The sequence below is a fragment of the Hyperolius riggenbachi genome, chromosome 1 (genome assembly GCF_040937935.1).
Source record: "Hyperolius riggenbachi isolate aHypRig1 chromosome 1, aHypRig1.pri, whole genome shotgun sequence".
Classification (NCBI taxonomy): Eukaryota; Metazoa; Chordata; class Amphibia; order Anura; family Hyperoliidae; genus Hyperolius; species Hyperolius riggenbachi.
The window spans coordinates 513,645,284-513,660,287 of NC_090646.1; the positions used below are offsets into that span (position 1 = coordinate 513,645,284).

The window sequence follows — 15,004 nt, forward strand, 5'->3', positions numbered from 1 at the left end:
AGGGATCATTTATTTAAAGGGACAGGTAAGTATTAATGGTTAATTAAAAATATTAAAAGACTTTTTTCATGGTTATGTTTTTTGTTCAATTAAAATACTTTTTCTAAGTGTTTGTGTGTTTATTTACTTTTAACTCTTAAAGGAAATGGGTAAGGGGTACAAGTACCTCTATACTCATTTCTCCTGGGAGGGGGGGTGGGCATCTGGGGGACCCCTTTTTAAAGGGGACTCCCAGATTCCACCATGAACCTCCCCCCCAGGAAATCACGGCCTCCACCTCCACCGCCCATCGGAGGTGGAGAAGAGCCCCTTGTCCTTGGATTGGACAAGGGCTCGGAGGGGGAGGGGAAAGCTTGGCTGCCCCTCCCCTTCCGAGACCCCCCAATCCATGGACCATGCGGGCTGGTATAGTCAGGGTGCGGAGCCCCACGCGGCCGGTGCTCCGCATTCTGGCTATCCCAGCCTGCATGGGGGACAAGGGGTTAAAGAGGTCTGGGAGGGGGGACCCCACGTCGTTTTTTTTTAATATTTCCCACACTCAGAACGAAGTAAGTAAAACTCTTCCCACTTGGGGGAATCTATGAAAATAATACACTATTGTTACCTGTGCAAAAAAAACTGACATTTTCTGCATTTAAAAGACATTTTCGCCCTTGAAACTTAAAAATCGATTTTCTCAAAAACTATAAGGTCTTTTTGAAAAAAAAATTTTTCCTCTTATTCCCACTGATCCCCTTAATATACCCTGGGAATTTGGTGTTCCTAAACTTTAAGCAGGCTTTGCTATTAACCGTTAAAGTCGGCGGGTTTTTAAATGTTTACATTTTTCCTTTGAAACTTTAACATTGATTTTCTCAAAAACTATAAGGTCTTTTTGAAAAAAAAAATTTTCCTCTTATTCCTCCTGATCTCCTTAATATATTCTCCAAATTTGAGGCTCTTAGCATTTAAGGGGGCTTTGCTATTAACCCTTAAAGTCGGCGGCTACCTAACATTGATACATGCGTCAACTTTTCCGCTTCGGGAGCATGACCATACGCATTAATTTCGTAATAACAGTTGCAATGCGAAAATTACGTGAAAATTACGGTTACGCGAAATTTCGCGAAATCCTTCTTCATTACGATTATGTACTTACGGCCATAAACGTAATTACACTAATTACGCGAAATTTCGCGAAATCGTAATTACTCCATTACGCTCATCTCTACTTGCCCCAACAGAGATGCCAGAAATGCCATGACTTGGATTTCCACATTAAAGGGACACTTAAGTCAAACAAAAAAAATGAGTTTTACTCACCTAGGGCTTCCAATAGCCCCCTGCAGCTGTCCGGTGCCCTCGCTGTCTCCCTCCGATCCTCCTGGCCCCGCCAGCAGCCTCTTCCTGTTTCGGTGACAGGAGCTGACAGGCTGGGAACGCAAGTGATTCTTCGTATTCCCAGACACATAAGCACCCTCTATGCTGCTATATGGTGTATGATATATGCTATAGCAGCATAGATGGCGCTATTGTGGCAAGGAACGCGAAGAATCACTCGCGTCCCCAGCCTGTCAGCTCCTGTCACCGAAACAGTAAGTGGCTGCTGGCGGGGCCAGGAGGATCGGAGGGAGATGGCAAGGGCACCGGACAGCTGCAGCGGGCTATTGGAAGCCCCAGGTGAGTAAAACTCATTTTTTTTGTTTGACTTAAGTGTCCCTTTAAGGTACAGGTTGGTGATTTCCTTTTTGGAGAAAAAGTTTCTGCCGGGTACCTACTACTGCGGTGTCCCAATCACAACAATTTTTTTAAAGGCCTCAGACTCTACCGGCTTGTATGGGAAAAGCTGGCAGGCTAACAGTTTTGACAAGCCAGCTGTCAGATGCCGGGCTCTGAGACATTGGCTTCTTATGCTCAAAAATTTCCTTGACAGACTGTGGGCAGATGAATAGGAACTTCTCAAGGTGAAAGGCGGAGTGGAGGGTGGTTGAGAGGTGGCAAGAACAGCAGAGATTGACGTGGCTGAAGAAGCTGGACCAGGAGGAGGAGGGTGGCTTTGCCTTTGTGTGCTGCTTGTGTTGATCCCATAGGCATTTGTGATGGGAGATGTGCCAAAGCAATTGTACCTAGGTGGTTGTTGGACTTTCCACAGCTCGGTGTCTTTTGGTAAGAGGTTGCAAACTGCATCGCTGTTATCAGAGGCGTTGAAGGGCATGTTGGCTGGCTGACACCAAGTGCCGATACATGCTGTCTGACAGTGCCACTAGCTCCTTGCTCCCCCTGCTTCTAACTCGTCTCCTCCTCTCTGTCTCCCCATCTGAACTGTCCCCCTCTTCTTCATGTCTTCTTGTGGGCACCCGCATGACATCCATGGATACATCTTCATCATCAACTGCTTACTTGTATTAGACACCTCACAAAAGGAAGCGGCAGCGGATGCATCATCATCATCATCATCATCATGACACCTTACGTTCATGTGAGTAGTGTCGACTGAGACAAATCAGGTGTAACATTATTATCTCCATCCTCTGGCAGTAATGCTTGCGCTTTACTAATTTCCTTAGATTGATGTGTAAATAACTCTTCTTACACATCAAGTTGTGGGGAGTCCGAATTAAAGCAAAAGGAGGATGGTGCATCAAGGTTCCGAGCGGAAGCTGTAAAAGATTGGGTGTGCTGTGTAAGCCAGTCAACTATGTCCTCAGAATTTGGGGAGTAATGGTACTTACCCACTGAACACTGGGCATTATTGTAGGGCTGCAGGAAATCACAGCAGCATGACCCAGGCGACCCTTGCAGGGTGGCCTGCCTCTGCCTGTCATTTTTTTTTTGGGGGGGGGGGGGGGGGTTATTTGGCTCTGAATGTCAGTAGGCTGGACTGTCACACACAGAGAAATGCAATTGTACTCTCAGAATACAGTGAAAAACAATGCACTGGAGTGGTACTGTGCTCGCAAGTTTTAAAGGGAAGCTAAAGTTATACTACCGGAGGGGGGGAAGGGTTACATAGTTACATAGTTATTTTGGTTGAAAAAAGACATACGTCCATCGAGTTCAACCAGTATAAAGTACAACACCAGCCTGCTCCCTCACATATCCCTGTTGATCCAGAGGAAGGCGAAAAAACCCTTACAAGGCATGGTCCAATTAGCCCCTAAAGGGAAAAATTCCTTCCCGACTCCAGATGGCAATCAGATAAAATCCCTGGATCAACATCATTAGGCATTACCTAGTAATTGTAGCCATGGATGTCTTTCAACTCAAGGAAAGCATCTAAGCCCCCTTTAAATGCAGGTATAGAGTTTGCCATAACGACTTCCTGTGGCAATGCATTCCACATCTTAATCACTCTTACTGTAAAGAACCCTTTCCTAAATAAATGGCTAAAACGTTTTTCCTCCATGCGCAGATCATGTCCTCTAGTCCTTTGAGAAGGCCTAGGGACAAAAAGCTCATCCTCCAAGGTATTATATTGCCCTCTGATGTATTTATACATGTTAATTAGATCCCCTCTAAGGCGTCTTTTCTCTAGACTAAATAAACCCAGTTTATCTAACCTTTCTCGATAAGTGAGACCTTCCATCCCACGCATCAATTTTGTTGCTCGTCTCTGCACCTGCTCTAAAACTGCAATATCTTTTTTGTAATGTGGTGCCCAGAACTGAATTCCATATTCCAGATGTGGCCTTACTAGAGAGTTAAACAGGGGCAATATTATGCTAGCATCTCGAGTTTTTATTTCCCTTTTAATGCATCCCAAAATTTTGTTAGCTTTAGCTGCAGCTGCTTGGCATTGAGTACGATTATTTAACTTGTTGTCAATGAGTACTCCTAAGTCCTTCTCCAAGTTTGATGTCCCCAACTGTATCCCATTTATTTTGTATGGTGCTAGACCATTAGTACGTCCAAAATGCATGACCTTACATTTGTCAACATTGAATTTCATCTGCCATGTATGTGCCCATATAGCCATCCTATCCAGATCCTGTTGCAATATGACACTATCTTCCTGAGAGTTAATGATTCTGCACAATTTTGTATCATCTGCAAAAATAGCAACATTGCTCACTACTGCATCTACTAGGTCATTAATAAATAAATTGAAGAGCACTGGACCCAGAACAGACCCCTGTGGGACCCCACTGCTAACAGTCTCCCATTTTGAGTATGATCCATTGACCACAACTCTTTGCTTTCTGTCCATTAGCCAGTTCCCTATCCATGAACACAGACTCTTCCCCAGTCCTTGCATCCTCAACTTTTGCACCAGACTTTTGTGGGGAACAGTGTCGAAGGCCTTTGCAAAGTCCAAGTATATCACATCTACAGCATTCCCAATATCCATATTAGCATTCACTACCTCATAAAAGCTGAGCATGTTAGTCAAACAGGACCTGTCTTTAGTAAACCCATGTTGATGCTGAGAAATAAGATTATTTTCTACTATGAAGTCATGTATAGTATCTCTTAGTAACCCCTCAAATAGTTTGCATACAACTGATGTTAAACTTACAGGTCTATAATTTCCTGGATCAGATTTTTTGCCCTTCTTAAATAATGGGAAAACGTGGGCTGTACGCCAATCCACTGGGACTCTGCCAGTTGCAAGAGAGTCACAAAAGATAAGATAAAGGGGTTTATCTATAACTGAACTTAATTCCCTTAGGACCCGAGGATGCATGCCATCCGGGCCAGGTGCCTTGTCTATTTTTAATTTATTTAGTCTTGCCTTCACTTCTTCCTGCGTTAAGTATTTAATATTACAGTTAGAAGATTGAGACTCTTCCGCCTCTGTAGTTTGCAACAGTGCTGTTTTTTTTGTGAAGACAGAAGCAAAGAAAGCATTTAATAACTCTGCCTTACCTTGGTCATCCACCATTGAGTTCCCATCCTCATCCTTTAGGAGTCCTATACAGTCAACCTTTCTTTTTTTAGAGTTAATGTACTTGTAAAACTTTTTTGGGTTAGATTTGATATCCTTAGCGATTTGTTTTTCAGCTTCAATCTTTGCCTGCCTAATTTCTTTTTTACAATTTTTATTGCACTCCTTATAATTGCTTTGTGCAGCCTCTGTCCCCTCCTGTTTTAAGACCTTATAGGCATTCTTTTTCCTCTTCATTTTATCTTTAACCTTTCTATTCATCCATAGAGGCCTTTTTTTATTCCTAGACATTTTGTTTCCATATGGGATATACATACTACAGTATTGATTGAGTATAAGTTTAAAAGCTTGCCATTTCCCTTCAGTGTCTTCCCCTTGTAGTACATTATCCCAGTTCACCAAACTTAGTGCCTGCCTAATTTGAGTGAACTTTGCTTTTCTAAAGTTCATAGTTTTAGTGGTCCCGCTGCCCCGTGGCCTATCAGTCACCAGCTCAAACGTTATCATGTTGTGATCACTATTTCCCAAATGTTCTTGAACCTGCACATTTGATACATTATCTGGTCTATTAGAAATGATCAGATCCAGTAACGCATTCCCCCTAGTTGGTTCAGTTACCATTTGAGTCAAGTAATTGTCCTGTAGTGCTGCCAGAAATCTGCTGCTTTTACCAGAATGGGTAGCCTCAATACTCCAGTCAATGTCTGGAAAGTTGAAGTCGCCCATAATTATGACCTCATTTTTACCTGCAGCTTTTTCAATCTGCTGTAGTAATCGCAGTTCTGCAGCTTCATTAATAAGAGGTGGCCTGTAGCATACCCCAATAAGCAATTGGCAACTTTTATTTCCACCATGAATATTTACCCAAACAGACTCCACATCTTCGCAATCTTCCTCCATCTCATCGTTGAGGACAGCTGTAAGAGAATTCTTAACAAAGAGACAAACCCCTCCACCTTTTTTCCCTGTTCTATCCCTCCTAAACACATTGTATCCTTTTAAATTAGCTATCCAGTCATGGCTTTCATCCATCCATGTCTCGGTTATTCCCACAATGTCATAGCCTTTGTCATTCAGAATGAACTCTAGTTCGTCTATTTTATTTGCAAGGCTCCGAGCATTGGTTACCATGCACTTTATATTTTTACCACCACATTTACCAATTTTGTTTACATGAAATTGGCTACTTGAATTTTTACCAACCTCCTTAATCTTTACACTGTCCCCACCCCCCTCTCCACCCTCCATAATGATAGGTTCCCACTGTCTTTTTACCTCATCTTGTCTATGTATTGAGACTTTATCCTCCCGCCTCCCCCCAGATCCTAGTTTAAAATCTCCTCCAACCGTTTAGCCATCTTCTCCCCCAATGCAGCTGCACCCTCCCCATTAAGGTGCAGCCCATCCCTGCTGTAGAACCTGTAGCCGACTGCAAAGTCTGCCCAGTTCTCCAGGAACCCAAACCCTTCCTTCCTACACCAATTTCTCAGCCACTTATTTAACTCCCTAAGCTCCCTCTGTCTCTCAGATGTAGCACGTGGCACTGGCAGTATTTCAGAAAACACCACCTTGGAGGTCCTTGCTTTAAGTTTATCTCCAAGTACCTGAAAATCATTTTTGAGGACCTTCCATCTCCCACTAACTTTGTCATTGGTGCCAATGTGTACCATGACAGCCGGGTCTTCCCCAGCCCCACCCAGTAATCTGTCAATTCTTTCCGCTACATGCCGAACCCGAGCACCCGGGAGGCAACAGACTGTACGGCATTCGCGGTTTCTTCGACAGATTACCCTATCTGTGCGCCTAATAATTGAATCCCCTACCACCAGTACCTGTCTAGCCTTAGCTGCACTCCTATTCCCTTTCTCGTTACAGCAGTCTGCCCCTTGGTTGCTAAGGAGCACATCCTGCTGCAGCATTGCTACTCCTGAATCATCCTCCCCAATATTACGCAAACAAGCATACTTATTAGTGAGGGACAACTCAGGACTAGCCTCCCTGCCACTTTTTCCCCTACCCCTTCTAACTGTGACCCAACTAGCGGCTGCCTCTGCTTCTTGGTCCGGCTGTACTCCACCCTCCTCATCTTCAACGGTTCCATCCAGTGTCTGGATCGTGAGATCCAAGCTCTTCTCCATGTTGTGTATGCTTCTCAGTGTTGCGAGGGTTGAGAATGGGAGGGGAGTTATGCTGGCCACACTTGTCATGGAGGAGTAGTGGTAGCACCTGTAAAGGGGAGAAGGGAATGACACTGGCATCTGCAGTTTAAATTCTGAGTAAAACTTGCAGTACTCAGTAGGCGGGGGGAGGAAGCCATTACCCTTGTTGCTGCCTATGACCGATGTGCTCCACATCGTGCACTATCAAGTTCCACCTCACTCCAGTACTTCCTCCTTCAGGGTTTGAAGGTGGAAGCATTGGAGAAATGGAATGTGATGGAATAGGACGTAGAGCGCATTGGCTATAGGCAGTGACAAGGGTAAGTTAGCTGCCACCCCTGCCGCAGCCCTCAAGTTTTACTCAGAATTTGGAATTCAAATGGCAGAGCTCTGCAGAGCTCATAGCTATTCATAATCACAGAGCGGAAGTGAGTTGATAATCACAAAGCAGAATACATTACTAGAGATGGCCCGAACGGTTCGCACGCAAATTTATTTGCGCGAACTTCGGTGGTTCGCGTTCGCGGTGAACCGCAAACTATATGCGAGTTCAACCTGCCCCCTATACTACATCATTAGGGTCAACTTTGACCCTCTACATCACAGTCAGCAGACACAGGGTAGCCAATCAGGTTACACTCCCTCCTGGAGCCCCTCCCCCCTTATAAAAGACAGACAGCTTCAGCCTTTTCACCCACTCGTGTGGCTGCAGTATTTAGAGAAGGGAGAGGGACCTGCTGTAGACATAGGGAAAGCTTGTGTTAGGCTTGTTAGGTTGCTCCTTGCTGATACTTATTGCTAAAAAGCACTCCTCAACCTCAACAGCTCTTTTGAGAGCTAATGTTGTTCTTGTGATCTATTTTTGTTGTTGTTGTGTGTGTCCCACCGACACTTGTGTTGCATATACAGCCCTGTCAGTCAGTCGCAGCTGGCCCTTGGCCCCTTGGTAATTCCTACTGTGCCACTTCCAGGCCCAACACATTCAGTGACTACCTGTGTGTGTGACAGCTGCACATTTGTAATACCAAACACTGCATACCTACCTGTTCAGTGCACCTACCTACGTGAGCGCACACAGTGTTATATACCACCAGTAACTGCACCTGTTCACGGTACCTGTGTGTATGACAGCTGCACATTTGTAATACCAATCACTGCATACCTACTTGTTCAGTGCACCTACCTACGTGAGCGCACGCAGTGTTATATACCACTAGAGATGGCCCGAACGGTTCGCCGGCGAACGGTTCCAGGCGACCTTCCGGAGTTCGCGATCGCGGAGAACCGCAAACTTTTCCAGAAGTTCGGTTCGCCCCCATAGTGCATCATGAGGGTCAACTTTGACCCTCTACATCACAGTCAGCAGGCACATTGTAGCCAATTAGGCTACACTCAACTCCTGGAGCCACTCCCCCCCCCTTATAAAAGGCAGGCAGCGTCAGGCTTTTCACTTACTCATGTGCCTGCATTAATTAGAGAAGGGAAAGCTGCTGCAGACTCTCATAGGAAAAGCTTAGTTAGGCTCTTGTAGGCTTGTTAGTTTGCTCCTTGCTGATTCTTATTGCTAAAAAAGCACCCCACAACAGCTCTTTTGAGAGCTAATCTTGTTCTTGTGATTTTTTGTGTGTGTGTGTGTGTCCCACTGACACTTGTGTTACATAGACAGCCTTGGTAATTCCTACTGTGCCACTGCCAGGCCCAGCACATTCAGTGACTACCTGTGTGTGTGACAGGTGCACATTGTAATACCCATCACTGCATACACCTACCTGTTCACAGTGCACCCACCTACCTACGTGAGCGAACGCAGTGTCACTGTGCCTGTCCGGTACCTGTCTGTGTGTGACAGGTGCACATTTGTAATACCAGTCATTGCATAATTGTTCACAGTACCTGTGTGACCGCATGCTGTGTAATATACCACTCCGAGCATACCTGTTAACTGCACCTGTGTGACAGCTGCACCAAAACTGTACCATGATGTTGAAAGGCAAGTGGTGTAATCTCTGGCACACAGCGTTGGGTCAAGGGTCCATCTGACCATGTGGTCTGCAAAGCACGGTCAGGCCTGGCCGAAGTCAGTCCCCACACACAGCATCTCTGCATGCACGCCGTGTGACTGCCTGCCCCAAGACTAAGTCGCTCCCCACACAGCATCTCTGCTAGCAGCGGCCGCTATAATAATGTTTCTGGTGCGTGTACATGCCTGCCTAATTTTTCTGGCTGCACTGCAGCTGCAACAACAAAACAAAAGGCATGTACATGTGTCAATTCCCCTTCGTGATCGTTACCTTGCCACGGTGAAGGGGCTTGCGTATCACAATGAAGCAATGAGTGCCGGCTATGTGAGTGTCTCGGGGGTGGGGGGGGGGGCACACCCAAGATAATAAGGTCATTGCTTCATTTTGGACAGACCAAATTCGACCAGCTGGACAGTCACTGTTGTTCTGTCATTGAGGCCCAAGGACACACGCACGCGAGCAAGCGCCATACCGGCGCGAAACGGCTGTTGTGCCGTCCTCTCACCCCCTGGTCACACCTCCGCACCCATCCGGAATACAGGTCAGATCCTTCCGCTTCTTTTATGCTGTGAACCTGTATACCATGATGCTTATACCTGCTGGTAACAACCTGAAATAAATTATGTGATTGAAGGACGCAGTGCACGGACTGTCTTATATGTACTACAAATCTTCAATTGCCTATGCTAGCCTTGATGCACGCCTCCACACATGCCACTGAGCAGGGAAGCAGGGAATCATAACGGACGGAGTTACCATTTAAAGGTGCAGGGACCTAATTCCACCCCCAGTACTGAGTGCCAGGCATATCTACTCCTTCTGTGTACCTTATTGTATCACAATGAAGCAATGAGTGCCGGCTATGTGAGTGTCTCGGGGGTGGGGGGGGGGGGGGCACACCCAAGATAATAAGGTCATTGCTTCATTTTGAACAGACCAAATTCGACCAGCTGGACAGTCACTGTTGTTCTGTCATTGAGCTACCTCAGCCCGTGACCATATGGGCATGAAAACCGCTATCGCCTGCACTCTGGTCATGGTGCGCAACAGTCCACCACGGCCGTCACTACACAAATAGCTGTTTGCGGTGCTTTACAAAGTGAGTTTGGTCTGTCAGTGTGAAGCAGTACACTAATTACACTACCTGATTGATGTATACACATGCAAGATGTTTTAAAGCACTTTAGGCCTCCAATTTAGTATGCAATGTGATTTCTGCCCTTAAAACGCTGCTGTGCGTCAAATCCAGATTTTTCCCCGGGACTTTTGGCGTCTATCCCACTCCGCCATGCCCCCCTCCAGGTGTTAGACCCCTTGAAACATCTTTTCCATCACTTTTGTGGTTAGCATAAATGTTTGTGGTTTTCAAAGTTCGCCTCCCCATTAAAGTCTATTGCGGTTCGCAAAAGTTTGCGCGAACCAAACTTTTGTGGAAGTTCGCGTTCGAGGTTCGAGCCATCTCTATACATTACTACAAAAAGTGGAGATCTGCTCAAAGTGTGTTGTTTTCCTGTTATAATTAAGGGATCATCAGGGAAAGGGCTAGAAGACATACTGTATTAGCTATATGTACACATCCTACATATATAGAATAATAGTTTGGAACTAAATAATTGAATTCTACCGACTAATCCCCAGAAAACCCCAATGCCAGAATACTACCTGTGTATGCATGGTAGGCCAAACACAAATTAATATACATATTTGCCATCCCTGCTAGTAAGAGCATTGGTGGTGCACATGGGTGATACTGTAGGAGAAATAAGCTGATAAACATTGCAGGGATTCAAACCCAATCCTGACAGACAGGAGTGTCAAAAACATCAATGTTTTTTGGTTCCCCCCCCCCCCCCCCCCAACAGTATTGGATAAAAAGAAAAACCTAAGGGAAAGTCTGAGAATTAGACTTCTTAGAAAAAGAAAAAAGACTCAATGTTTCTTAAAAGCAGGGAATTCATTTAAAAAGGCGGTGGTGTAAAGATAAGTGAGAAAATATAGAATTTAACCACTGCCTTAAATGTAAGATGAATTTGAAATTCAATTTAGTGAGGTTGGTTTACTTTTACAGTACAATTCATTTTTAAAGGGTCCACAAGTATTAGGCTAACAATAAAACCTGAGTGCAGGTTCCAGCTGCCTGCAAATACCTGCTGTGATGATGGCTGTGCTCACAGGAAGTGTCTGAATCCTGGACACACCAAACAAGAGGAACACCACTCTCCATGACTCAGAGCTAAGCCCCACCCCCATTCTGGTACCACACAATGCAATACCAGAGCCTGAGCAGCCAGAGCAGGTTCTAGCATTGTAGTGTTCAATCCAGATGGAGGGGCTTAGCTCCAAATCATCAAAAAGTTTCAAATTAAAGTCCTTACATTTTGAAGAAAACCACCCCAGGCTGTAATATGTTGGTTGAGCTCCTCCCCCAGCAGCTCAAACACCACATCAGAGACCCACTTTAAGTCAGGTTTCAGGCAGTAAAGAAATCTGTTCAGTTTTTCCACTGGGCCACTTTCTGTACACAGAGGCAAGCATGCAGGGGATGTCCTAATTATGTGCCTCAGTCTGAGTGCAGGAAGTGGAGCATTGGAAGCCAGAAAAATGAACAGATCTGTATGAAGTGCTTCAATCCTGACTGGGTGTGATGGCAGAAAAACACCAATTTGGCGTGAAGCGCTGGATCAGCTGGCCCTTATCTTCCTCCACTGCCCAGCAGGTTCATCCAGCAAGTCAGGCCTGCCCCTCTAAAGCAGAATTACAATGTAGAAGTAAACCTCCCAAACCCCAATGAGACCGGATTAGTTTAATAATTTTTGAGGCAGACTGCAGATCACAAACGTGACTGACAATGCTGCTCCTCTGCACTCTGGCACATGTCATACAGGATGGCCTTGGCTTCTCCAGACTTGGGGCTAAGGTCTGCTATTATACAATCCAATGGCAGAGCTTCAGCAGCCAGTACAAGCTCTGGATTGGATTGTGTAATGACAAGTGGGATTAGCCCCTAAATCAGGGAAAAGTGGAGGCTGTCTTGTATAGCATGTACAGAACAGACGGGAGAATTTACCTTATCCCCTAGAGACAAGACAAATGCATGTGCCGGGTACAGGCATCAGAGGGTCCCAGCATTGTGGAAGTCTTGTGATACTTGTATCGTATACATGCATTTATCTTGTATGTTGTAACCTCCCCCCCCACACACACACCAGACTGGAGTCCCCCACCACCATCAGCGGGACAACTAACAAGACCACCTCCAACTGGTTGGTGGGGATGCTGGCCTGGCTGTGGCTATGCTGGTCTGGCAGGTGGAAATGCTGGCCTGGCTGGTGAAAACTCTGGCCTGGCTGGTGGTGAGGCTGGCCTGGCTGGTGGTGAGGCTGGCCTGGCTGGTGGTCTGGCTGGTGAAAATACTGGCCTGGCTGGTGAAAATTCTGGCCTGGTTGGTGGTGATGTTGTGGCCTGGCTGGTGGTGGTGCTGGCCTGGCTGGTGGTGGTGCTGGCCTGGCTAGTGGTGATGTTGTGGCCTTGCTGGTGGTGATGTTGTGGCCTGGCTGGTGGTGATGCTGGCCTGGCTGGTGGCGATTCTGGCTTGGCTGGTGGTGATGCTGTGGCCTGCCTGGTGGTGATGCTGGTCTGGCTGATGATGATGTTGGCCTGGCTGGTAGTGATGTTGTGGCCTGGCTGGAGTTGATGTTGTGGCCTGGCTGGTGGTAATGCTGGCCTGGCTGGTGGCGATTCTGGCTTGGCTGGTGGTGATCATGTGGCCTGGCTGGTGGTGATGTTGTTGCCTGGCTGGTGGTGATGTTGTGGCCTGGCTGGTGGTAATTCTGGCCTGGCTGGTGGTGATGATGTGGTCTGGCTGATGGTGATGCTGGCCTGGTTGGTAGTGATGCTGGCCTGGCTGGTGGTGATTTTGGCCTGGCTGTGGCTATGCTGGCCTGGCTGGTGGAAATGCTGGCCTGGCTGGTGTAAATTCTGGCCTGGCTGGTGGTGATGTTGTGGCCTGGCTGTTGGTGATGTTGTGGCCTGGCTGGTGGTGATGCTGGCCTAGCTGTGGCTATGCTGGTCTGGCTCGTGGAAATGCTGGCATGGCTGGTGGTGTTGCTGGTCTGGCTGATGATGATGTTGGCCGGGCTGGTGGTGATGTTGTGGCCTGGTTGTTGTTGATGTTGTGCCCTGGCTCTTGGTGATGCTGGCCTGGCTGGTGGCGATTCTGTCTTGGCTGGTGGTGATGCTGTGGCCTTGCTGGTGGTGATGTTGTGGCCTGGCTGGTGGTATTGCTGGCTTGTCTGGTGGTGAGGATGTGGCTTGGCTGGTGGTGATGTTGTGGCCTGGGTGGGGTTGATGTTGGCCTGGCTTGTGGTGATTCTGGCTTGGCTGGTGGTGATGCTGTGGCCTGGCTGGTGGTGATGTTGTAGCCTGGCTGGTGGTGATGTTGTGGCCTGGCTGGTGGTATTGCTGACCTGGCTGGTGGTGATGATGTGGCTTGGCTGGTGGTGATGCTGGCCTTGCTAGTGGTGATGCTGGCCTTGCTGGTGGTGATGCTGGCCTGGCTGGTGGTGATGCTGGCCTTGCTGTGGCTATGCTGGTCTGGCTGGTGGAAATGCTGGCCTGGCTGGTAAAAATTCTGGCCTGGTTGGTGGTGGTGTTGTGGCCTGGCTGGTGGTAATGCAGGCCTGGCTGGTGGTGATACTGGCCTTGCTTTTGGTAAGGTTGGCCTAGCTGGTGGTAATGCTGACCTGGCTGGTGGAAATGCTGTCCTGGCTGTGTTGACGCTGGCCTGGCTTAGGTGAGATGCTGGACTGGCTGGTGGTGATGCTGGTCTGGCTGGTATTGAATTTGTGGCTTGGCTGGTGGTGATGCTGGCCTGGCTGTGGCTATGCTGGTCTGGCTGATGGAAATGCTGGCTTGGCTGTGCTGATGCTGGCCTGGTTGGTGGTAATGTTGTGGTCTGGCTGGTGGTGATGCTGGCCTGGCCGGTGGTGATGTTGTTGCCTGGCTGGTGATGATGTTGTGGCTTGACTGGTGGTGATGCTGGCTTGGCTGGTGGTGATGCTGTCCTGGCTGTGGCTATGCTGGTCTGGCTGGTGGGAATGCTGGCCTGGCTGGTGAAAATTCTGGTCTGTCTGGTGGTGATGTTGTGTCCTGGCTGTTGGTGATGCTGTGGCCAGGCTGGTGGCGATGCTGGCTTGGCTGGTGGTGATGCTGTGGCCTAGCTGGTACTGATGTTGTGGCCTTGCTGTGGCTATGCTGGTCTGGCTGGTGAAAATTCTGGCCTGGATGGTGGTGATGCTGGCCTGGGCTGGTGGTAATGTTGTGGCCTGGTTGGTGGTGATGCTGGCCTGGCTGGTGGTAAGGTTGGCCCAGCTGGTGGAAATACTGGCCTGGCTGTGGTGACGCTGGCCTGGCTGTGGCGAGATGCTCCTACTAAAGAATCATACCCCCACCCCAATTTGGATAACTACAACCTCTCTAACAAAAGCATTACCCCCCACCCCACCCCCCTTCCCATCCAGGGCAAAAATAGGCTCTCAATAATATCAGTAGTATCCTATTATATAATAATAGAATCCCTTCCCCCAGAGGATAATCATCCTCCTAAAAACATTAACCACCAAGCCTAAGAAACTCCCATCAGAAAGAGCCTAATAACCCCCTCCCCCTCGCCGGCTGATACACCCACCCTTCCCCACACAAAACGATGTGTGCATCCCTTAAAACCCAGGCTATAATACCTGACACCCCCGACCATGTGTGTGCTGCACACGAGATGGTAATGGTGCACCCTCAGATGTTACAAACTCGCTGTATTAGCACTGACCTTTATGGATCCAGGACAATGACTCCAGGGTCTTCCTGGCTGGAGGAGGGGCATCATCTTCTCCACTGGCTGACATGGAGTGTGAAGGAGTCACAGAATGGGCATGGCACGAATCTGGGACCTGCGGGATACAAGA

At 47.6% G+C, this 15,004-nt stretch overlaps 1 protein-coding gene across 1 annotated transcript in view; it reads right to left on the bottom strand.

Annotated features, from left to right (window-relative positions):
• LOC137532969 (speedy protein 1-A-like) overlaps positions 1 to 15,004 on the bottom strand; it is a 65,825-nt gene that overhangs the window by 23,177 nt on the left and 27,644 nt on the right. The window contains exon 6 of the mRNA XM_068254082.1: positions 14,869 to 14,989. Within this exon, the coding sequence (XP_068110183.1) occupies positions 14,869 to 14,989 (121 nt within the window). The remainder of the gene's footprint in view (positions 1 to 14,868; positions 14,990 to 15,004) is intronic.